Source organism: Carex rostrata, chromosome 25, assembly GCF_964058835.1.
Source record: "Carex rostrata chromosome 25, lpCarRost1.2, whole genome shotgun sequence".
NCBI classification, from domain to species: Eukaryota; Viridiplantae; Streptophyta; class Magnoliopsida; order Poales; family Cyperaceae; genus Carex; species Carex rostrata.
In genome coordinates this window covers 2705809-2730733 of record NC_135942.1, presented here as the reverse complement: position 1 = coordinate 2730733, position 24925 = coordinate 2705809, and the positions used below count along the sequence as shown (strand labels likewise).

General features: G+C 32.0%; 3 protein-coding genes across 4 annotated transcripts; 2 read left to right on the top strand and 1 right to left on the bottom strand.

The window, feature by feature from the left end:
- Positions 1 to 349: 349 nt before the first annotated feature.
- Positions 350 to 3553, top strand: LOC144543654 (peptidyl-prolyl cis-trans isomerase CYP21-4-like). Its single transcript, XM_078291991.1, has 8 exons — positions 350 to 476; positions 1113 to 1304; positions 1540 to 1576; positions 1661 to 1711; positions 1829 to 1914; positions 2013 to 2150; positions 2675 to 2825; positions 3283 to 3553. The coding sequence occupies exons 2-8, from the start codon at positions 1153 to 1155 to the stop codon at positions 3367 to 3369; spliced, it is 702 nt and encodes a 233-aa protein (XP_078148117.1). The 5' UTR covers positions 350 to 476; positions 1113 to 1152; the 3' UTR covers positions 3370 to 3553.
- An 11108-nt stretch (positions 3554 to 14661) lies between these two features.
- LOC144543653 (NEP1-interacting protein 2-like) lies at positions 14662 to 18075 on the top strand. The gene is made up of 5 exons (XM_078291990.1): positions 14662 to 14725; positions 15289 to 15467; positions 16030 to 16113; positions 16433 to 16597; positions 17835 to 18075. The coding sequence occupies exons 1-5, from the start codon at positions 14668 to 14670 to the stop codon at positions 17955 to 17957; spliced, it is 609 nt and encodes a 202-aa protein (XP_078148116.1). The 5' UTR covers positions 14662 to 14667; the 3' UTR covers positions 17958 to 18075.
- A 1314-nt stretch (positions 18076 to 19389) lies between these two features.
- On the bottom strand, positions 19390 to 22562 carry LOC144576261 (zinc finger protein). Of its 2 annotated transcripts, XM_078326576.1 has the most exons (5): positions 22418 to 22562; positions 21062 to 21282; positions 20758 to 20845; positions 20002 to 20068; positions 19390 to 19719 (listed from the first exon to the last, which is right to left on the bottom strand). In XM_078326576.1, exons 2-5 carry the CDS (start codon positions 21183 to 21185, stop codon positions 19666 to 19668), a joined length of 333 nt encoding a protein of 110 aa, XP_078182702.1. In that variant the 5' UTR covers positions 21186 to 21282; positions 22418 to 22562; the 3' UTR covers positions 19390 to 19665. The 2 variants fall into 2 exon arrangements, with proteins under 2 accessions (XP_078182702.1, XP_078182703.1); XM_078326577.1 differs by lacking the exon at positions 22418 to 22562 and having other exon boundaries at positions 21062 to 22210.
- Between the last annotated feature and the right edge of the window lie 2363 nt (positions 22563 to 24925).

Below are 24925 nucleotides of genomic sequence, written 5' to 3'. Positions count from 1 at the left end.
CTACGCCACTGTCTGTAAACAATTATCTTTTATAAGTTTTTAAAGTCTCGAACTCTCCGTACATAATACATCCCGTCCCTTGGGAGTTAGAACGGAAACGGCGAAATTTACATTTTAGAAGCTTCTAAAACACGGTCTAAAACCTCTCCGTTTGAAACTTCTTTCAGATCCGACCCTTTTCTCCCGTCTTCAAACAGTGACTACATATCGTCTATTCCAGATACCTTATTGCATTTCCTGTCACAATCCACTGACAGGTCAGATTCATAATCAAAGTATCCGCAGTCAGTGACCTGCAACAGGAATTACACAACGGAATCGATAACAGAGAAATCCGAAGTCGCAAACACCGGGTCTGTCGAATTTGTTCCTTGGAGTAGGTACCTCTTTCTCTCTCTCTCAGAACTCGACAACAGGAACACAAAAAGAAACTAGCGAATTCTTTCAACACTTGTCCAAGGAACCAGTAATTACAGGTAACTTACCCATTGTCAAGTCAAAAAATCTAACAATTTTTTGTTATCTGAATCTTGCTTGCTTCATTATCGTTGGGGTTGTTGTTAAGATTTCTCTTCTTGATTTCGATTTTGGTTTTAGTGGATAACTAGTAGCAATAGTTTGCCTCGAATAATTTACTTGATTTCGATGTTGGTTTAGTGAATCTTGCTTGTTCATTATCCGTTTGTTACTTGATCTATCCGGTCATGTTTGAATATTAGTTTCAGTTTACTCAAAAGATGAGAAACCTAGTTTCCCAATTACGAAAAAAATTGAATGCTTTCTGGCCTTTCTTCTGGTTTTGCGGTCAACTGTAAATGCTTAACAGTTGTATTTAGGAGAGATCAGATAGTATTAGTGTCAATTGGTCTTGGGCTGATGTCCCAGTTTGAACCTAAAGCTAGGTTCTTTCTTTTTATCTTAATTATAAATGGAACTAATTAATTATCCTTACCATATCAGAGCTTATGTTATCTGTCTTTTTTAATTTAACATGGATACTGTTAATCTAAACATGAGTAAGGTAAAATCAGTAATAAAGGAGAAATGTAGAAGATCAAATAGCATGTATTTGATGGTCAACTCATATACTGGTTATTATTTTTGTGGAACAGGTTTTTTAGGGATTGTACGGGAAAAAATAATTTGTATAAAATGGCAAGGATTAAACCGCAACAACTATTGATGCAAAGTAAAAAGAAAAAGGGACCAAGTAGAGTGAGCATACCGGCAATTCTGACTATAGCTCTCTTTACTCTCTTTCTTATTTTCTCTCTTATTGGCACATATCGGCACTGGCACAATAGGTAAATTTCCTTCTTAACCTTTTCACATTATCATATATCATATTTTTCTTTAGCCCCACCTGCTAATTTGGCAAAAAAAAATTTAAATGCAATTAGGTCAAGTGAACAACCATATTCAAACCAAACTACAAAACCCTATTTGCTGACAGTTTAAAATTATATAAACTGTAGACTGTTCTTTTAGTATTCTTGGTATGTGTATGCTTGACAGTGTTGTTGTTTTTTACATTTTTAGGCCAAAAAATCAACCAGATATGGATCTGGTATTTGAGGTACCTATTTTTTTTTTTGTGAAGTTTTGCATTTTTTACTTGAACATTAACATTTAACAACTAATATTTTTTATTTTCTTAAAGCGCTCAGATTTGACTACACAAACAGAGAAGCCTAGTGTGTCTAAGTATGCTGTAAGTACCTCTACTTCATCTTAGCAGTGCTACAAAAACAACAGTGAATTGTTAATATTTAAAATTGGTGCTGATAATATGCAACATTCAACTGTTAATTTTTGTTTTTTTATACAGATAATAGAAACAGGAAAGGGGGCAATAACAATGGAACTATACAAGGATGCTTCTTCTGATGTGGTTGAAAAGTTCATTGAATTGTGGTATGTTTCTTTATTTCAATATTATGTTTTAATGCCACATTTAATTTTCAAATTGATCTGACCAACAAATGAATTAATGATTTATGTACTTTGTACAGCAAGAAAGGGCATTTCAAAGGGATGCTGTTTCACCACGTAATAAAAAATTACGTGATACAGGGAGGTGAATCTCAAGGAGATACGGCTCCACACGATTGGATCTTGAATGGTAAAAACGGTGCTAAACTCACCACCAGGTTATTTTCCCTTTTCTTTTATTTATGTTCCAGGGTTTTTTTGCAGATAACAGCCACCATGTATTAATTTTTGGTTTTGCATGCACCATCTATTCTTAAGTTCATAGAAATGATACAGAATCAAGTGGGAGTTTTTTTTCTTTTTCTTTTGGGGAATGCAAGGACTAGGAATTGGAGGAGTAACTGTTTTATTGCAAAATATCTTTTTTTTTTAGAAGTAATGAGCAATTGCCAAAAATATCATTTTTGTTGACACTAATTTGAAGTCTAGGTGGGTCAAAACTATGTTAGGATTGAATTAAGGGCAAAAATGATCAATTAATATCTTTTCCTAAAACCCTGATAAAATGCTGTATCATTTGCTAAACCTACATATGAAGTCCTAACTTACCATTTATGTAATAAATGTATATATATTTGGTTCCAGTAACAGACAAAAACCTTATACTATACTAGTTGGCCTTAGCTTAATGTGTACAAGCATATGAAATATTTATCTAAAACTTGAAAATATAATTGTACAGCCCAAAGCATGAAGCTTTCATGATTGGTACAACAAAATTAAACCCTAACAGAAAAGGGTTTGATATCTTTATCACGACCGCACCTATTCCTGACTTGAATGAGAAGCTTCTGATCTTTGGTCGGGTCATCAAAGGGGAAGATGTTGTTCAGGTAATAACCTAATTTAAAAAACAAAACTGTAATTTAAACATTACAGGAAAGAAAATTTTCATTCTTTTAAGTCTGATAGAGTAGTTTATTCTGAAATAGGTGGTGGGTGAAAATTTTGATACTCAAATACAAATTTATTAGTACTTGTAATCTATTAGTACTTGGTATAGGAGGTTTTTTAGTTGTGTTCTGTACTTGAGAGTATTTTATCCAGTGCTTGTTCATTCCAGTCCCTCATAACTTCTGAGATTAAGATACAAGTCCTGAAGGGTTTACTAAATACAAAATCCTTGATTTGGAATTTAGAAATGAATTTCTCCTGTTAACAAGGTCTCAGATAGTTAAGCACTGGTGCTAGGATTCATTTGGTTAAAATTGTTCCTTCTCATTTCATTTGATACTGGATATGGGTTCAACCATTCATTTTTTATTTCATTTTTTTATTTTTTTCTTATAGGAAATAGAAGAAGTAGATACGGATGAGCATTACAAGCCAAAATCCCCAGTTGGGATAGTAGACATATCTTTAAAAGAAGATCTTTGAACCAGTATATTTGTACTTTGAATTTCACATTTGAAGAGTATTTTTACTCATCAGAAGGAAGTTGTCTGATCGATTTTATGACCCTATTGCGGATGGTGAGGTCATTGTATGTAAAAAATTTAGAAATTCTTTTGCATTTTGGTAATGCAAAATTGAAGTAGTGTTTTGCACTTTTAACAAGAAATTTTTTTTTGTGCACTATTTCTTGGGTTTTGCACTTGAACAAAATCAATTTTAGAGCATTCATATCTTTTTAGATATTTCTTCTGATGTGTGTTGCTGAGTATCTTTTGGAAAAGAGTGATGCTTTTCTCCTGTTACAGTATTACCAGTATTTTTGTAAACGTACAATAATATCGGATTACTAGGTGAAGATGACAAAAAGAATTTAACGTAGATGTGAAGAAAAATTGTTCGCTATGGTATTTTGTTGAGGGAACATTCTTTGTTGAAGTAGCAGTACTTAAAAAATTATATGTTTTTTATTACAAAACTGGCAGGTTTCTTAGTGTACAGCCTTTTGAGATACTGGTTGCATGTGCCGTTAAAATGTTTATCCTTTCTATTTTTCAAAATATGACTTGCCGATTACTAAATGTGAAATTTGGGTCGCATGCATAATTCTTTAGTGCTCTACCGTAAACCAATTTTAACTGAAAACTTATGTCAACAGATCCAGTCCAGAAAATACCAAACCAATCAATGATATCATATCACTTATTACCGATGTATAGACCTAAGCATTGAGCCTATTTGAGCTGGCTTTAGAGCTCGATGTTCGGCCCATATCCGCCGTACGAATCATATAAAAAATCGTGCAAACTTGATCCACACAAAATTTAAAGTTGTTCGTACAAATTATGATATGAACGTCTTGTTTGGACATTGAACTGAATTTTGAATTTGATGTAATATGCATTGAACCGCTGCGATTCCAACAATCTACTATTCTACGATTGTAAATGAATCGTACGTCCCAAGTTAGAAATGACTCGAATTATTAAGTTTAGACTAATTCGATTGATTATTAGCCTTTTTGGTACCTATTTTTCTAGTACATTAGAGAAAATATATATAACATTAATTATACTTTTTTTTAGATGAAATTTAATAAGTTTATCAATATTTTGTTCCTACAATAAAATTTAAAAATGAGATTTACATTTTATATCTCAAACTTAACATCTTATGTCGTATATTAATAGAATAAAATAATTAAATACCGAACTATTTCGAATTGAATGAATCGATTTGAGTTAAACTTGAGGTTTCATGACCAAAAAAAACTTAAGGCCTAATCAGTGATCCATCCTAGCAACTTGACAACTTCTCTATTGCATAAAATCTGTAGCATAATCTGTAGCATGTTACTAACAATAATTAACCAATGTTATTACCTTTTCGTAAGACTCGCTACACAGAGACAAGCACAAGTAGTGTCACCCTCTCCAGCCTTTTCCAGAGAAGCCCAGACGGAGGGTGTCTCTGTTTGCGTTGACAAATTTGACACACAAATATCTGGTTTTAACATATACGACAAAACTTTTTTAATAATCTTGATTAAGACGTGCTTATTTGGAATCATGGTGATACGGGCTATCTCGGGATAATGGGCCGTATGCTACTGTTGGACTGAATTGGGCTTGTCCTGCTCGAAGTCGCAGGTCGAGAGGTGAGCAACCCGGAGAGATCAAAGGATAATCTTGGGTTCTAAATCTCGAAAGTCAGTTGATTACTTCGGAGACAAAGGAGCGGATCTCGGAGATATCGTACTCTTTCATGTCTGATATCTCGAAGTGTGTGTGTGTGTGAGGGGGTAAGTGTGTATTGTCTTTTGTTTGCCCTTTCCTGTCGAAGGGAGGGCCATATATAGTGTGATCTCTGTACCGCCTTACTTCTGCCAGAAGTAAAGCAGTTCGTGAATTAGTTACGAGGTCATGTGATCGTGGTTACTCAGTGATCATGTGACGTCGTAAACGGTTACGAACAGTTATTACTGAGAACCCGACTTTAGGGCCTTGAGCCGCGAGGAGCGGAAGTTGGCCCGATAAAGACATTCATTATGGGCTTTCATTATGAAGGACTTCAATCATGAATTTTGCATTATATCCCGAGTTGGCCTCTCAATAAAGAGGTCTTAATCCCGATCTTGTTCATAGCCCAGATTGAAGTTTAAAAAGGACCTTGGGAACATGGCTCTATCACATGGGTTCGCTGCGGGATTTCTTATTGGTTAAATAAATGAGTCTTGAATAAATCTCATGTGGTGTTCACTTCGCGTGAACCCAGTGTAACAGTGTTGATTGAATCTGAATCCTACTTACCAGGTACTTAGCTGTCCGTTTGTAATTTGCTTGAGGCTAGTACCTGAGGGCTGAGGTAATCCGAATTCGTGTTGATTATCATACATGTTTAAACGACGATTTGATTATCACACATGATTATCATACTGTCACTGATAACTAGCTTGTTCAGAACCCCAGTCTCAAGCTAAGCTGTCATAGAATTGCAATTATTAACACAAAATATATATCTGTCATTTGGCTACGAATATATGTATATATATATTTTTTTGAACATACTGTCACTGATAACTAGCCCGTAGGCCAATTACATCAGATTCTTACTACATCAAATGTCGAATACAAGATTTGTATATTACCCGTTCTATCCCAATAATAAATCCTATGATGGTTTGCTAAAGTATGTGCTATCTTCAAACCCTCTTCATTTCTCCTCTTCATTTCTACTACAGTGCATAGTTTTTAGACCAGTCATAGCATCTGCTTGAAGTCTCCAGACACTTCAGATCTCATCATACGATCGACCTCCAATCATATAACAGCCATAGGTGATTAGTATCTATAGAAATATTTATGAAAAGGTGATTAGTATCTGTATCCTTGTATTTTGATGCGATAGGTCATAGGTGCAACCGCATGCACTTTCAGATGGGTCCGCATGCATCTTCAATGAATTAATGGCACACAATTCATTTTCTTCTAATTACAAACGTTCTCAATTGTTCTTGTTAATACATCCATGGATTTAAAATGCGGATTGTATTTAAATAAACTAAACATTCTCTTGTTCTTGTTAATACAGCTACATAATTTTGTTTTGACGCAAAAATAAGAATTTGACCCTTATAAAAATGTCAGACTCGCTCTATTATTATTCCTCTAGTTACACTTTATAACTTTGATGGGATTCTTAATTACATTAATTTTAACATTTATAATAGTACTTATTCTCCATCCAAATTAAAATAATGAAGCTCAATAACCCTTTAGCCTATTCTACGCGTATCAGTATCACAGTGTTTCAAGCTTATATACTGGATCAACCATTAGGATAAAGATATAAAGCAAAGCATGCAGAGGATATATAATATTAACTAAATACCTGTAACGTCCGTCACCTCAACATTTTAGTAATTAACATAAATCATTACGAGAGAATGTAAAGATTATTGTAATATATATATGTAACACTTCATCATGACTAGATACATTTTAGAATGTAAAGAAAAGTTAAACACTTTGTAAAAGAAGAGTCCAAATGAGAAACCAATCTAATATACACACACTTTGAGTTAGGATTGCACACATAGTTATCTATATAGAAAATATCGTAATAAATCTTGTAGAAATACAAACATTTCTAAAGTAAATGTCTTCTTACCTGGCCGTAACAATTAGGACATAAATACTAATCAAACCTATAATTAAAATCTAGATTTGAACTATCCTTTTTTGATAACCTTCTAAATTCAGCTTCAGCTGGATTTTTCAGACAGATAGTTGTTAGTATTCTAATCTCAGCTCATTCATATTAATTCGGAATTAAATAAAATTTAATACCTGGAAAGTTAACTTCAGTGTCTACAACTTTTGTTTAGAAACCTATCCCAAATTCTGAACGTAGAATTCTCCATAAAATTCTAAAATCAGTAAACAGTGCTGTTCGGAAATTGCAGACTTATGTCGACTAATTTAACAATTCCTACTCACTGGAAATTCCGATTAAGTTGAAATCAGTCTGGTTTAAACCGTAACAGAAAATTATATGACTCTTATGTAGTAAATTTTTCCAAATTACGAACCTATAAGTCTAGGTAACTTTATATTTAAGGATGAAAATTAAAACTGCAGAAAACATAATTTGTCAGTAGTCCAAATCGGTAAGATTAATTAATTATGGTCCATTAAAGTCCAATTCAACCAACCAAAATCTGAAGACAACCCTAGTCTCATCTCTTTGTTTGTTGGATGTTAAAATTTGAAAACAAAACTATAATATATTCCTTAGATAAAAGACAGTTGGATTCCTAAATAAACAAGTTTCGGTTATTTGATTTATTTATTTATAATAAAAAAGGATCTGTGACATAAAATTTTAAATTGCTTTAGTTTTTTTCTGTCTTTTAATTTTTAAATTGTCTTGACTTAATAGTATTATAATATTAAAGAATTAAACTAATTAAAGTTTAGAAGTTAAGACTAATAATCTATGAATATAATAAAAAAATAGAGAACTTCAGAAAATAAGAATACGTGAATTCAAACCTTATTACTTAGAGGTATGTTTATTTCTTAGGTTCGATTCTTGAGGAAGTAAGAGATGTAGATAACGGCCAATAATTTACTACGTAAACAGGTGCGGGTTTTCTAGACTTTACAAAACCATTTTACTTTCCTATTATCATTCAACTGTTTATTATTATTGCATTAGTTGGATTTATGCATGTTGTTTTTGAACCATTCGTATGACTTGAGTAGGCATAAATGATTTGCATGAAATTATAGGATTCATTTATTGACCAATGGACTTGCATGAATAGGATGTATTGAGCATGACATGAACTGTGTGATTGAATAAATGTGTTTTTGAGAAAGAACAAATATGGTAATTGAACAGGGGCCAATATGCTTGCATATTGGGATGTATACATTGGATCTAGTGTTCTACTGGATCCCTCGTTAACTTGACTGTAGGCGAAAGCGGTCCTGTCACAGATGTGATTGTAGGCTGACGAGGTCCCTTCACGGACGTGATCGTAGGCGCAAGCGGTCCTTTTACGGACGTGATTGTAGGCGGAAGCGGTCCTATCACGCCAAAACCTAGCGACATATGAATTCACCGTCTAGTGAGGCAAACGAACAAGATTAACGGATTTTTCTTCAGCTTAGCTACTACATGATTCACGCCAAAATTTATGCTTAGCTACTACATATATGATTGAAGTCTATACATATACTACAATAATAGAGTGAAATTCTAACTGCTTAGCTACTACATGTACAAATATAACCAGAGGCGGATATAGTAGGAAGCTATGGGGGTCAATTGACCCATTTATTTTCAAAAAAATTATAATTATACATAATATTTTGTATATTTTAGAGTAAAATGTGACATAACTATAAAAATGATCGACTCCCCATTCGAAGTATACAAAAATTATATGATTGACCCCGATACATTGAAAGTCTTCCGCCCTGAATATAGCATTGTATCAAGAATGCTCAATCATATAAAAATTAAAAATTAAAATAAATTTCAATTAAATTTTAATATACATAATTAAAATTAAAAAAAAAATAGAGGTTCTGACTAACCATAGTTTCTAAAAGGAAAGATAATTTTTGAAAGAAGCACACGGTTGAGCGTAAAAATAATATTAGTTTTGTTAAGAGAAAAATATTGTACGCGAGCAAATTGATAATATTATATTGAGCGTTTTGGTTAGTAGATAACTCATAAATAATAATCGTAATTCCTAAAAATAAAGATAATATTTTTCTTAAAAAAAAATATCATATTTTTCTTAAAAAAAGTTGTACGCCTGTAAGTTGATAATATTAAATTGTGTGTTTCGGTTGGTAGATACTTCAGAAATATTAAAAATACTTTTCAAAAAGAAAGACAATCTAGAAAAGAAGGCAGGTCGAATTTTCTTTCTTTAAGTCTACTCATAATCGATTTAACTAAAACTTTTGGCTTAGTACTTGCCTCTCAATTTTATAACTAACCAACCAAATATTTTTAATCATCACACACACACCAAGAGATATCATCTAAATTAAAGTATATTTCTAGAGAGAGCAATAATATTAACCACCTTCGTACTTTAACTTAGCTTCTTCTTATTGCTTTTGCTGTTGCGCTTGGTTGGTACTTGCGGACTTGCCTAATAAAAAGTGTACCTTTTTAATATCAAATATTACAAAAATAATTAATGTATTGGGGAAAAATTGTAGAATACTCTATAGATAAACCTAATCGTCACACGGATATTATTTTTTGTACAGAAACAACCTTCAAAACACGTTATAGCACACATAAAATGACCGACTTTTTGTGCATTTATTTAAATTTTAATATTAATTGTTTTCTTGGACTAAATCTTAAACGAAAGATTTATCCCACACCAACCACATATTGAAAAGAGATATTTTTCAATATGCATCTTTTACATGAAAAATATTATCTTAGTAAATTAAGATTTGTTTAAGGATGCATTAGGATGTCTAACACACTGAATGAGAAATTATATTTTAGTTCAATTGAGAACTTTTTCCTAATTAACCCGTGGGCTGGTCATTGTAATATCAAATTGGAATAAATTAAGAATACCACCAATCATCTATCTCCTTCACAAGTTGTTGGGAAAAATCTTTGGTCAAATTTCATATTTTTTCTATTGATATGAAAGATAGTTCTTATATGTTGATGGCAAATAAGAGCAAGCGACTGCCTACTTGTATTTTAATTTAGGTGGGAGGATTTTTTATTTTTTATTTTTTATTGTTTGTTAACTTTTTACGTAACTTGTGTATGGAGCTTAGAGTTTTTTATAACCCATCTTGTCATATTTAATTTTTGTTTCCCTTTGTTTCTGGATTAGTTTGGAAAAAAAATAATCACTAGCACTTAATTGTAATTAATCACCAGTCAATAGTAAATATTTGTGTTAGAAGATTAATTTTATTAAAGGTCACTCAATTAGTATTTGACTTATTAGTTTGCATCGATAACTATTAATTAAAAAAAAAACTGCATTCAATTATGCTTTTGATAGAAATATTTTTTTTTTTATAATTATTCTCTTAGTACAACCAAACAATTAATCCTACATATATATCGTACAACATTTTTGTGTATTTTCACGAGTAAGGTTTTTCCGTAAATTGACTTGTGAAACACTTTATCCATTAAATCTTATCTCGTACAATTTCATATATCTAAACATGTTCTAATGATTAAGAAAAAAGGTATTTTATTGAAGTTGTATTCTGATAATATTGACATAATCTTTCATCGTATAGAATCATACTAAAATTCAAACTTAGATTGAATTCAAATTTTGATTAAAATCGCGCGAGTTGATATGCATTCTAAGGAGTCGCACTTAAAATAATTATATTTCAACATTCAAATTAAGTTAATGCAAGAAACAAGAGCACACAAGTAGATAGATACTTCGGGCATTTTTATTAAAACCCTAAAAAATATTTTTTTTTACTAATCTGCCCCCTCATTTGAGTTCTTTTTTTTTTTAAATCTACCCCAACTGCCTGACCTGGGGGTAGTTCAGATCTCTAACAGACCGCCTGAGGCAGGGGCGGTCTGCTAGGGACCTGACCGCCTGGGCCACGGGCGGACCGCTAGAGATTAAACCCTACCTGTGACCCCCACTCCCCCTCTCCCTCTCGTTCTCTCCTTTCCCTCCGCACCAGAAGAAAGGAAAAAAAAACCCGGTGCCTCCCAACCCTCTCCGCCACCTCCTAGCTCCCTCGCTCTCTCTCTCCCTCGCTCTTTGCCACCTACACCACTGTGACTCCGCGCCTCCCCCGCCCTCTACCTTGCTGCCACTCCTCTCTCTTGGGTAAGTTTTCGATTTGATTTGATTGAATGTTATTAAGTTGTGTAATTGTTGAATTTGATTCGATTAAATGTAATTGTGATTGTGATTGTGATTGTGATTTTGAATGCGATAAAAATTCAATTAGGGTTTAGGATAAATCCTTCCAACTATCGAATATTCTACAAACCGCAAGTTCATAACCTCTCCACAGCCTATTGTATTTTGGGGTTACATATTTTTATCTGTGTCTGATGGCCCTAGCCACCTCCTGGATGCTCATCGATGGGTCCTCCTTAATGTCTTGCTCAATTGCATCGGCAATTAGTGATGCCGTCACCTGTGAATGGTTTATCATTGTAGATGCAGACTTGCATGTATGAGGTGGTTCACACTTCTTAATTATCCATGCTTCCTCCACACCCGTAGGGGTTGTAAAAAGGCAGAAATCATAATGCGGGACAGTTTTACATATCACAACTAACCTTGTTCGGTCCCTTTTGTATATTTTACTTTTCCAGTTGCTGTGAACATGAGTCTCATTGATTTTTTTATAAGTTCATCTATGTTGGTATAAAGTTGCCCTGGGCCAAGTTCATGATTGTATACAACACGAGAACAAAAGAAACTAATGTTTACCTCTTCGAAAGTCGTGGTATCGTTGAATATGGCGACCAGATGTCTATTCCCCTGACCTCTAATCGGAAATTTTTCTTCCCTGGATAAACCTGGTACATTTGCATCACCATCTGATAAGTCATCAGATTCCTAAATCCCTTGGTATTCATCCCCTATTTCTATTTCCCTTTCTGGTATGGCATCAATATCAGTATCATTTCGATTAACGGGTAAGTGTACCGGTCTTGACTCTAGCATAGATTGAAATCTAGGGATTATGGGTGCTTGTCTGGGTGGTGGTGGTAACTCTTCAGTAAACTCAGGAGAGTTATGGTACCCCGGGTTGTCATAAGAGGAGTTGTGGTACCCCGGGTTGTCATAACCGGGGCTGTGGTACCCCTGGTTGTCATAAGAGGAGTGGTGGTACCCCTGGTTGTCATAACCTAAAGTCTAGCCCTAGCCTAGGAAACCCTATTGGAATATAAGTCTATTATCGGGACCCCCTAGACTCAAATTGATGGTACACACCTCTCCACAAGTCCTCATCTATTATAGGATAACTCACAAAGTAAGGTCTACCCCCCCCCCCCCCCCCCCCCCTCCCCCCCAACCCTTTGTGTGTCAATCCATGTAGCCAATTGTATGTCATACCGGTTGGGGTTTGCACCAGTTTTTTCATATACTAGTTGCTTAAGTTCCAGAAATGTGTTACTTTCATTAACCTGGAAGTTAAATGCGGCATCTTTCGAGTAAGACATGCCCTCTGCACTCTTAGTTAGCTTACCACCCACATACAGTGCAACTAACATTTTTTCCTTGACAAACTACATTTAAAAAATAATTTCATAAGGATTACAGGATAATATATTGATTCTTAATAGCAATTTAAAAGCTAATTATGATAGTAATTAAAGACTAATTGTACAGTAATTATAGAATAAGGGTACAGTAATTAAAAAATTAGAAAGTAATTAAAAAAATATTTAAATATAAAAAATACCTGTAGCAGTCGCCTGAAATTTGTCCGAAATCGGCAAAAAAATCGCCTTCCTTTCTTTCTCCCTTCTCTCTGCCTCTGAAGTGGGTTGGAAATGATTTGGAGTGGGCAGGAGAGAGAAATTAAGCTGTCACTACAAATTTATGCTTAGGAGTTTAATGGAAATAAATGCCATACATTAAACTCCTAAGCATAAATTTTAGTTGTCACTACAAATTAAAATTGGAACAATATAAAAAAATGAAACTCTTCAACATTGGCGTCTGTTGAAAAAGATCCTCTTGTTGAGAAAGATCTTCTAGCTGCTCCTCTTAAGAAAGATATTTTTGCTTCTTTTGTTGCTTCCAAAATTGATGGATTATTAAGCCATAAGGTTACTTCTGAAATTTTGTTGAAAATCAGGTTATTTTTTATTTATTTATTTTGGAGGTTTTTAATATAAAAAATTAGGAAACTTTTATGTACAAATGAAGTTAAGATATTTCTGAAAAAAGTAAAAAACTAACAATATTTCAACAAGTTTTCCGAAAATGAAAGAATCATGTTTAATTAAGTAGCTAAAAGATATTTTTTTCATGTAAAAGTTGTAGGTTTGAAATTTAATATTGACATTATATTGAGATGAAAGTCTTAAATCCTCATCCCATGTTAATAAAAATTCAAAAATATTTTTCCTAGATAATTTATTTTATTGAAACAGCTTACTTTTAAAACTCAAGCCTATTAAAACAACTTTTAGATATTTTGTAACATCTCAAGCATTCATAACAATACAAAAATTTCCAAAGAGTTACTATAAATATTAAGTATGAAAAATATTATACGTACATGTTGTATGCTCATTTCATCAAAACAAAATAATATGCTTTTCCTCCTCACTTCTTTATAAAATGAATAATAGCAGTTTTTTTTAAAAATGGATATAAAAGTGCTGCCTGCCTTTTATTTTGTTTTAAGATTTTTTTTTTCCAATTTTCAGCCTTAAGAGACGTTCTGAGTTCTTTGCCATACACAAATTTTTCTTTATATTGAAAATAGCGGTGTTCAAATGGTCGGTTGGTTAAAACTAAATTAAAATAGTCAAATTAAATGTTTATTCGATTTTCAAAAATCTTTTGAACCCACCGAATTCAATTTATTTGGTTGAACTGAAATAAGAGAGATTTAATTTCAACATATCAAAATTCAATACATATACAAATAAATTTAATAATCATAGAAATAATTAAATATCAAGATATATATAGCAGTTGAACCGAAACAAAATAAATTTCACCAAATCAAATGAAAAATCAAAGTAATTTAAGTAATTCAAAAATTTAACCAAACCGAAACCTTTAATCCAAAATTTGTCGTATCAGTTGAAAACCAAATGAACCAGATCCAACAAACGCTTCTTATTGAAAATGTTAAATCTTCTCAATTATATATTTTGAATTACCAAACAAAAAAATATGTGTTAATTACATGCCCTTATTTCATCCAGTGCAATATGGGGGTGCAAGTTGGGGATTTCATAACAAAGCACTCTCTGGTTTCTCTCTAACGAGCAACGTCCAACTCCAAGTCTTCTCTGTTTGGACCTTTCTGAACTTTCGTGAGAGCTTCATTTGTACACATTTCTATTTCATACAAAAGAAAACCCAAAATCTGAAATAAATTCTGCCACCATCTCTTTCACCTGTTTAAATTAAATTATGCTTTTTAACCTAATTTTTTTCTAACTATATATTTCCATATATAACCCTTCAGCCCTTCATTGATACTTGAGCTCTTTAAACCTCCCCCCCCCCAAAAAAAAGAAAAAAGAAAAAAGATGTTTGCAGTAGTTGGTAGAGTTATATTTGCAGTGCTCACTTGTGGCATAGCTCTGGGTAAGTTTGTATTATAAATTGCTGCAATTATGTTTATATATTATATATCAAGCTATGAAGAATTTTCTGTATGGTGCATGCGAATGTGAACCTTTTGTTAATCCAAACATCATGCAGTACGTACTGCAGGGAATTTACAAATCTCTTGAACAATTCATTACAGGAAAAATGCTTCTGCAATCAGAGACATCACAGACTGATTTATAAGATATATAATACATGCATATATAGGATGAGATAAAGAATTTTCTTGTTTCGATAAATGCCCGATGTTGCTAGTAAGGAATTCTAAATCATCATTGTATTCTACATTGTATCTGATGCATTTCTTTACATTTACAGAAATTAAAGGGTTATTCTGCAAAATATCAAACTTTCTCAATGTCAACTTATCTAAACGTGTTTGAATGTTATTGTTGTTGTTGTATTGTTTTTCCAATTTATATTATTTTTAACTATTATAAGTTGATATTTTATGTACAAAGAATTAGTCTTGGAAGCACTATCAAAATTTCCTTTCTCATTTTCCTTTTTTCTGGTCTTTGTTTTCTTGTTCCATGCAGTTGGCTCAGTTGTAGGAATTGTCATTGGTTTTCTAATGGGTTTGGCCACGGAGTGCGGGATCTTTCGTGGCGCTGCTATCGGGGCTATCACTGGTGCCGTTTTCTGCATTGAAGCTGTTGAATCATCTATCAACATATGGAACTCTGGTGAATCAGCTAAAGATAGCTTAATTTATGTGGTAAACCTTTATAGACTTCACAGCATTCATTTGCTCATCATTTTAGCATAATTTGGCACAAGACAAAATCTATCAAGTGAGGTTATGGTACTATGCATAGCTCATATTGGTATGTACTATGGATCAATATCTTTGTTTTAAAAGTCCAAATAGTCAATCTGAACTGTTCAACATGATCTCCATATGAAAATGTACTTGTAGACTAAATTTTACATTTTTTAGAAATTTTTTTTATTATTTTTAGATAGGTGAAAATCACTATAAAAATGGTCTAGAATTTTAAGATCAAGTGATTTTCTACCTATCTTAAAAGAAGTACAAAATTTCTAAAATATATATAATTTGGTCTACAAGTACATTTTTATATGAAGATCACGTTGAACGGTTAAGATCGACTGTTTGGACTTTCAAAATAGAGATATTGATCCATAATATGGACCAATATACGTTATGCATAGTACCATAGCCTCACTCAAATCTATATAATTTTTTAAGTACAACTAATTAAGGATTTCAGGGATGATTAATTTGATGATGACAAAACAAATGAATTTTCATCCAGATGGATATAATATCAAGCTTGTTGAATGGTAGAATAGTATGGGAAAAGGTGTATCCTGCTGTACAAAATGCTGTGATGAGTCAGGTAAAATGTCATCTCTATTCTTTCTTATATCATCATAAAAATTAAAACTGACCATCTGAATTGATAGCTTACTGGTAAAAGATTTAGACATGGAGGGACCTCTATTCCCTGTATTTGAGAAACTTGCAATAGGTCAAGATCTCTTCATTTGATACCAGAATAGTACCTACATCTTATTGCAAACCAATCCAAGAAAACCCTCTATGAGAAAACAAGGTTTCTATTGTTGGTCTTAAAACTGACAGCATTGAATTAATGTTATAATTGAAACAGTGCCTTTCAGAATCTAATACATGCCAGAATCTTCTTTAAATTACAGATGAGTATGACCATATCTCCCTTTGGAGATAATACAGACCTGTTTGAAACTGGGGGCACTAAAGGCATTTCAAGGAATGCCCTTGATAATATCCCAAAGGAAAAAATTACCACAGTAAATTTCACCGATGCGGCGGGTAATAATTCCTGTTCTGTTTGCCTTCAGGTAAAATCTTTCTGTTCTATTATTGATATAGATTATAGTTTTTGTCTAGTGTGAGAAGCCTGAGTGGTGATATAAATTATTTCCTTACCTCCACATTTTATAATTGCTAAACATAACCAAGAATTTGCTAAAACCATGGTTTGAAAAAGCCTAGCATCTTTTGCTGATTGGGCTAGAAAAGAAAAGCCATGGTTTTAGAGCCCATAGTAAACTCTAGGCTTTGCTTTAGAAAAATCAGTCCAACTGGATTTTTCTTTGACTTCAGCTGGCATGTAGTGCGATTGTGCAAATTCATATCATATAAGGTAACATAATAATTCTGTTTAGATCAGTACCGTCCGATCAGAATCCGCACGAATATTAAAGGAGTCCGTGCATTCTATCTTGAGCTGAATTGGTGCGGATTCTGATCAAAGGGTCCGGATGTAAACAAAAATATTTTGTTACCTCAGATGATATGGACTTGTAATTCTTTGGTTTCATTTTTATATTATTTTCTATTATGGAATTTCTTCTTATAAATTGTATATAACCAATCTGTGAGGTTCAATTTTGAATTTTTTATGTTAAATTTGGTATTTGTCATGGTGGCATCTAATTTGTGATGATATTTATTGGATACATCTTGAATGTATGTCCATGCTTGCAAAAACACAAAAATTATAAAATCAAGTTATATAATTGCCAACAATGTGTATCATTTCATTTTTCTAACGGGTAAGAAATGAGACAAATTTTATAATATTTTGAATAAAAATGGAAGTCATAGATTCATGTGTAGACAATAAAACAAATAAAACTTGCATTTTATAATCTTCTAGAAATAAATTGTAGGAGATATTTTGTATTACCGAGTGAACAATTGTGATTTTGGATTCAACAAATAAGTACAACCATATTAAAAAATGACATAAAATGAAACACCTCGTTGTAATAACTATTGTGAATTTTTTTGGGTTTTCAAACTGTGATTTTTCAATAATAAACCATAACTTTCTGCAATCAAGATTTTTTTAAAAACCATATAAAAATAATCCAATTGCACTATGACATGAGACTTGCTGAGTCATGACCAATATAGATAATTAGATATCATGTACTGTGTGAAATTAAAATAGCTCTGTTAATATCTTTACTTCTAAAATTGGGCTTATGAGTTATGACCAATATAGATATTCCCCTTAGTTTTATCAAGCAATTTCAATTTTTAACTTATGATTTATTTTATTTTTTGAAGGATTTTCGAGTCAAACAAATGGTACGGATATTGCCAAGTTGTCAGCACACATTTCACATGCAATGTATCGATGGTTGGTTAATTGAACATGGATCCTGTCCCCTCTGCCGCAGAGACATTTAGGCCTTTAATTTGTTGAAACCTATACAGGAGCAGTTTAATTTTTGAAAATTTGTAAATAGCATTATTACAAATTCTATTTCCAGATAATTTTTGTGTTTAGGTGCTTGAAAATCCCAAATATTATGTACTGTGTAAAACATAAATTAAGTTTTAGATATAGGGTTCCCCTGGGTTTACTGGTTTTCCTAGACAAGGATGAAGGAGTTCTAGTCCAGACTTTTCTAATTATTAATTTTTATTGACATTCTATTTAATTAATTATTTACTTAGGTAAATGACTATGCACGATGGGAATAAATATATTTATCATATTTCAATATTTTCTAGATCCTTAAGCACTGGTGGTATAATAAATCTCAAGTAGATATATCAAATATTTATTCATAAGATTTTGTCGGAATAAATTTACAGCATAATATGCAATTTAGTTTATTTTTTATGCATGATACATATTATGCATAAACTTCTGATATAATGAATTTATAATGCATAGCATTATGCTAAAATACATTTACAATGTATTGTGGATGTATGTTGATGTTTTTAATTAATTTAGGCATCATTTGTGATCATAAAATTGCCAAACCTGATGAATAAAATCCAACTTATATATTTTACACTTGCATAAATTTATCCATGCTGAATCAAATTGATACAACAAAAATTATGCATAAAATCTTGTCAAAATGTATTTACAGTAACTTGTGTGTCTGCTAATATTTTAGTTACTTTAGGTGTCTTTTCTTATCATAAAATCACAAACACACGATAGATGAACTCTGAATTATGAATTTTACATGTATATAAGTTTATATGTGTTATATCAAAGAGATATAATAAATATTATGAAGAAAATTTTGTCAAATTGCATTAACATTGCGTTGGTGTGTATCTGTTAATATTCTTAATCAATTTAGGCATCATTTGTGATCATAAAATTATCAAAATTGAGAGATCAACTTAAATTGTTTCTTTTTTGTGTGCATAACACAAAACTAAACAGATACAACAAATATTATGCATAAAAAAATTATCTGATGATCCTTCAATTTTCTTTGAACTTTTTATGTTTGCATTGCTGCTTGCAGCACTAATATTTGAGTTATACAGCTAAATCCATGAAAAAATTGTTAGTCATCATTGTAGGCTCCTAATACATATATTGGTAACCTTATTATCGTATAATTCGTGTCTACTTCGTCATTTGCTATATACATAGAAGATATACAAATTATCACCTAATTTCAAACTTTTTTTCTTTTTGAAAATCCACCTAATTTCAAACTTGACCGAGCAGATTCTGAAAGGATTGGTCGACGAATCCAAAACGAAAATTTTCCAAACGAGCCAAATAACTCCCCCAAAATCTTAGTTCTATTATAGTGGTAGTACACACACCAGTCAGTATTTTATAATACACACAAATGTTATATAATCTGCAAATTTGTAATTTAATATTAATGCTTGAATATTCTGGATAAAAAATAGCTCAATTAACCAACATAGGTAAGATGGATCAAGATTTAAGTTACAACAACCTTGCTTTGTTTGAAGCAAGAAGAAGATGCACGCCCACCAGTCAAGAATTTTCTGAAATCTACCTCACAGACTGTTAAAATTAGAGAAACCCCTTATCTCAAGGTTCAATCGTTAGTTTCAATGGAAGGATCTGATTGAATAAATATTTGAACCGGTAGAGCCTATTAACCTAATCATACAACCCCTCTTCATGCCAGATATCAACCAAAAAATCGACCATCTCCTGAAAATAATAACAAATTGATTAGTCCCTCCAAAATGTACCTATACCAGCTTCATCGTAACGGTATGGAAAAAAAAAACGAATAAAAAAATGAAAAAAAAAGGAGAGAATTAGCTGACATGCCGGAAAAAATGAAGTTTTTAAATAAATCCTTGAAAGTAATGAAGGATTTAGCAAAGGAGATTGAACCCAACACAAAACTGCTGTTCAGGTCTGTACCAGTACAGAACTGGTACAAGAAGGCCAGTACTGTAAAACCTAGAATAAATGAGGAGGCCTTACAGTTAAAGGAATTGGCTGCGGGAAGTGTTGGCTGCCTGAGAGGAGATCCTCATAAGTTGTGCACCAGCTGCGCATTGAATCATTTTAGTAACGGTTATATAGGATTCTTAAAACTTATAGGGACTTCTTGCAAAAAGATCACTATTAATCAGCAGGTAAAATAAAAGAACTTTCCCTTTAATTTAACAACCCCAACTATGTTTTGACCGAACTTCATACAGGGTCAATTGAAGTACTCTTTTCTCAAAATCCAGTTTCTCCTATGTTTCTTTTGAAAGTCTTATGATTTGCTAAACCCTAATCGCTTTGTTGAGGAGAAAATTTAAATAAATGCTCTTATGCAATATTATCTGACATGATTTAGTAGGTTCAAAAGAAAATTATTCTAATATAAACTATAACATTCCACATAATTCCTTATCCATTTCAAGAACAATGTACTTTCTAAATGCCACAATTAATTGCTGTTTCCTGTTTAATAAGGATGAATTGTGGGCATTTATCTGCAAAATTCCAATATTACTGACAAAACATTTGCAAAAATCAGAATGACAATTAATATTACTAAAAAACATTTACAACTGGTACAATACCAGCATGGTACATACAATAAGGATGATTTAATGGATCTCAACAGAAGAACCTAAAAAGGAAAAAAAAAAAAAGTCCAGCACAAATGAAAACACCCAGAAGTTTTAATTATACAGCAACATAGCAATACTGCATGTACTGGGGAGAGAGAGAGAGAGACCTCACCTTATAATGGGTTCAGGTGGTGGTCTTTTGGATTTCTTGGATGCATCTCCTACCCATTTTTTTCTCGTATCATGCCAAACTATAGCAGCTGGAAGTCAGAGGGAACAAGATATCAATTGAAGTATAACTCAATATCCATTTAAAAAATGACAACCAAGGAACAAGGCAATGGAACCTTTTTGTTATTAAAAAGTGGTTCTCCTGAAACAATTACCGTATTACCCCTTAGAAAATCCTAAGCATGCCTTTCTAATTTCTGTTGGCAATGTTAGAAAATTGTTCATAAATAACATGAAAAGAAAACCTTGATTGACAAAATTTGTGCTATTTCCACTTTCCAGTGCTACTGTTGCTTCTTTGGTGCTGATAGTGGGAATCGATGGGAGATTCGTATCGAGGGAGAGACATATAGCAACTTTATTTTCCATTTTTTCAAGATTTCATCAAGACCATATGCTGACTTCCTCTTTCTCAATAAAATCAATTTTCTTATGTCTTTTAATTATTTGCAGTATAGCAAATTCTCTGCATAAACCATAAGAAAAGAAATGTCAAAACCAAATAAAATGCATGATGCAGGCTAGAATTACATGCTTCTTTTATTATCTCTTAGTTTAGAGATCCTTAATTTTTGCTTTTCCCATTATTTTGTTTTTTCATTTTCTTTTTTAGTTAGAATAACATCATTTTAGCTTCAACCTAACTCCTAGTTTTGCAAAGAGAATTTGTTGACATCTTCATGGAAATCATATAGTTAAATTTTGTAGTCATATATTTCCTTTAACTTAATTTTTATTCTTGTTATGTAGTTGAAGAGGACCTTTGTTTTTTAAAATCCCTTAAAAAGAAGATGGTCTAAAAAAAGAATAAGTAATAGTATTATTTAAGATAGCTCTTATTATTGTAATTAACACAGTATTTAAGAGATGTTTTTTTTTTCTTTTGCTGTCTCTAAAATCAGTATTTGTCAAGTTCATTTCTATACCAGTCTATAGTCCATATGCTCTGAGGTAACAGAATATTTCTGTTTAGATTCGGACTGTCCAATCAGAATTCAGGCCAATCCAGCCCGACGTAGAATGCACAGGGCCCTTTAATATTCGTGCAGATTCTAATCGGATGGTCCGAATCAAAACAGAAATATTCTGTTACCTTAGGTGATATGAATTCCCAGTCAATATGGTACATGACCTAATTACTGTGGTACATTATTGTTGAATGAAGTACCCAGAAGTGCGGCAATTACTCAGTCCAAAAAATAAAGCTGGATTTGCAATTCAAAATTTAACTTGAAATATCAGTCTCAATGCAAACTTTGATCCTTTTGTCGTTAGTTACCATAAAGCTACTGAACTAACAAAAATGGGGAATTTCTTTCTAAAGAAAATAATTGCACATTGCAATTTCACAGAAATCTCCTAGAATGGTGTTGCGTCTCCAGAAATTCCCAATTTTTCCTATAGTTTAGCTGGAATTAGGTCAATTCAAGAAATTGCTTTACTTAGGTATAGATTTGTTCCAAAAAAAAACATTTGCAAAACCAAAATTGGCCTCAAATCTGGTATAGAGCCATGATTTGTACAGGAATTCAAAATTTGTTTTTCCCCAATTAAATAAACGACGAACCAACAAAATTGCAGAGAGAGAAAAGGAAACTTACCTTCGATTACACGAGAAAGTGAGAGAGAGGAAAAAGAGAACACGAGCTAATTTTTCTCTTTTTGTAATACCAGCTAATTCAATGGATTTAACTTGAAACCTGGATGCACCTGGAGCGTCCTGTACAAAAAATAACTCAACTTGAAACCGACTCAACAACTTCAAAGTAGAAAAAAAAACAGAATTTTTATCTATAGAAATAATTTAAAAATAATATAAACTACTAGATAGATAGATGCATCCATATTTTAATTCCATAGAAAGGACCATTAAGTCAGCACCTGCGGAGATTTTTTCAGAAAATTCAAATCAACTTTGTAATGTTGGTTAAATTAAATATATAAATAAATAAAATATCTAGTATTTAAAGTATTTCATTAGCTAATATAAATAGGGACATTAAGGTGTGTTTCAGAAAGGGGTAGAAGACCTTCATTATGTTGGAACTAATTTTATAAAACTCAAAATTTGATTTTTTTTTTTTTTATTGAAAGAAGAAAAGTCAAATCTTCTAACCTTTGGTCAAAAATTGTAGCTAGACAAGACATGAGAATGAATTTGAGTTGTATATTGATTTTGAGGATCATGAAAACTCTAGAAAGAGTCAAACCGACTTTGTTTCATTTACAACCGGCATATCAAAGTTGGTAATAGATTGATAATAGGAATTGACTAGAAACTACTTAGGATTAATATATATATTATTTAGAACCTGCCAACCGACATTAGAAAGCTATAAATATGACTTAGAGGCTCATGTACTGTGTGTCCGTGGGAAGTAAGAGTGAGACTAATATCAAAGTTTGTACTTGTAAACTTCTCTCTTCTAATCTTCCACAATCTCATTTCTATATCCAATAATTATATCAATTGATTAAATTCTCATCAATTGCTAGATATTGCGGAGTTATCGTCAGTCACTTCCAAGGTCATGTCCAAGAAGTTGATAACCCCGGATTATCTTGGTTGCGGTTCCATCTTGTACGGTAGAGACGGAATTCGCTTAAGGACAGTGTTTCATACACGATCCGGGTATTATTGTTTTATTATAATATATTTTTAATTATTATCCGATTTATTTCTGTTTTGTAGTTAAATATTCAACATATTTAAGCGAAATTCCTCGAATCGGATAATAGTAACTTATAACTTGCATAGAAATTCATTTATTATTTAATAAATACAAATTACTACTTTCTATAAATTAAATATTGTATTAAACTTTAATTGCATTTAAAATGGGTCTAGATGATATCTATACACTTAAACCTGAAAATTTTAATGGATCTAGATTTAATAGATGGATAGAACAGATAAAAGCATGGTTAATTGCACTAGGTTTAATAACTACAGTAAGAAAAAAAGACACCGTATGCAATTAATCAAGAAACTAACAAAAAGGATGCTTCAAAAAAAAATCCAGTATTGAGGAAATAGAGTTTCATTGTCGTTTTAGGATTTTAAGATGTCTTTCAGATGAACTTTATGAAATATATAGAAAATATGAAAAGGCTAAGGACTTATGGAATGCACTAATAGATGCATATAGTAGAGATAATGAAGGAATAATCAGATTTACAATTTCTGATTTTCATAATTATAAGTTGGTTGACAAAATTCCTATTAATGATCAGATTCATAAATTTCATAATATGATTCAAGAAATACATAGAGATGGTGAGACAAAATTAGATGAAAATTATCAAGTTACTTGTCTTATAGATATATTGCCACCTTCATGGTCCAAGTTTGCTCAAGATCTCAGAAAATCACAAGCTAAACTCGAAATGAGATATGTTATTCAATCAATTAGAATTGAAGATCAATTTAAACTTCGATAGGCAAAACAAAATCAAATATCATCCCAAGTTTATTTAACGAAAAAACAAAATAGCTATAAGAATCAAAACTTTTCAAATCAAAATAAGAATCATAATAAATTTCATGGAAAGAAATTCAAGAAAAACTGGAATAAAAAACAAGTTTCAAAATAATAAACCAAAGGAATTTCCTAGATCCAATCATGAGATAAAGAAAGATAACAATCAGTTTTGTTATGTTTGTGGTCGAGACAATCACTTCGCAAAAGATTGTTTCTATCAAAAGAAAATGAAGATTGAAACCAACAAAAAGACCGGCTCAAATCAAAACAAATCTCAAGTGAATATGATCAAATCAAAACCCGCTGATTCATATTTTAGGTTGGTATCTATAATTCCATCCATTAATTTTACTTATCAAAATTCAGATTGGTGGTTGGATAGTGGAGCAAATATACATGTATGTGCTAATAAAAAATATTTCTCATCCTATCAGATCTCAAGTGGAAGAAGTGTAACAGTAGCTAATGGAACATCTGTTAAAGTACTCGGTATTGGAGAAATCAAATTAAAATTCACATCTGGAAAATCAATCATTCTTAGAGATGTGCAACATTTTCCAGATATTTGGAAAATTCTGATTAGTGTGTCATTGTTAGTACAATTAGAATATAAAGTAGTTCTTGAAT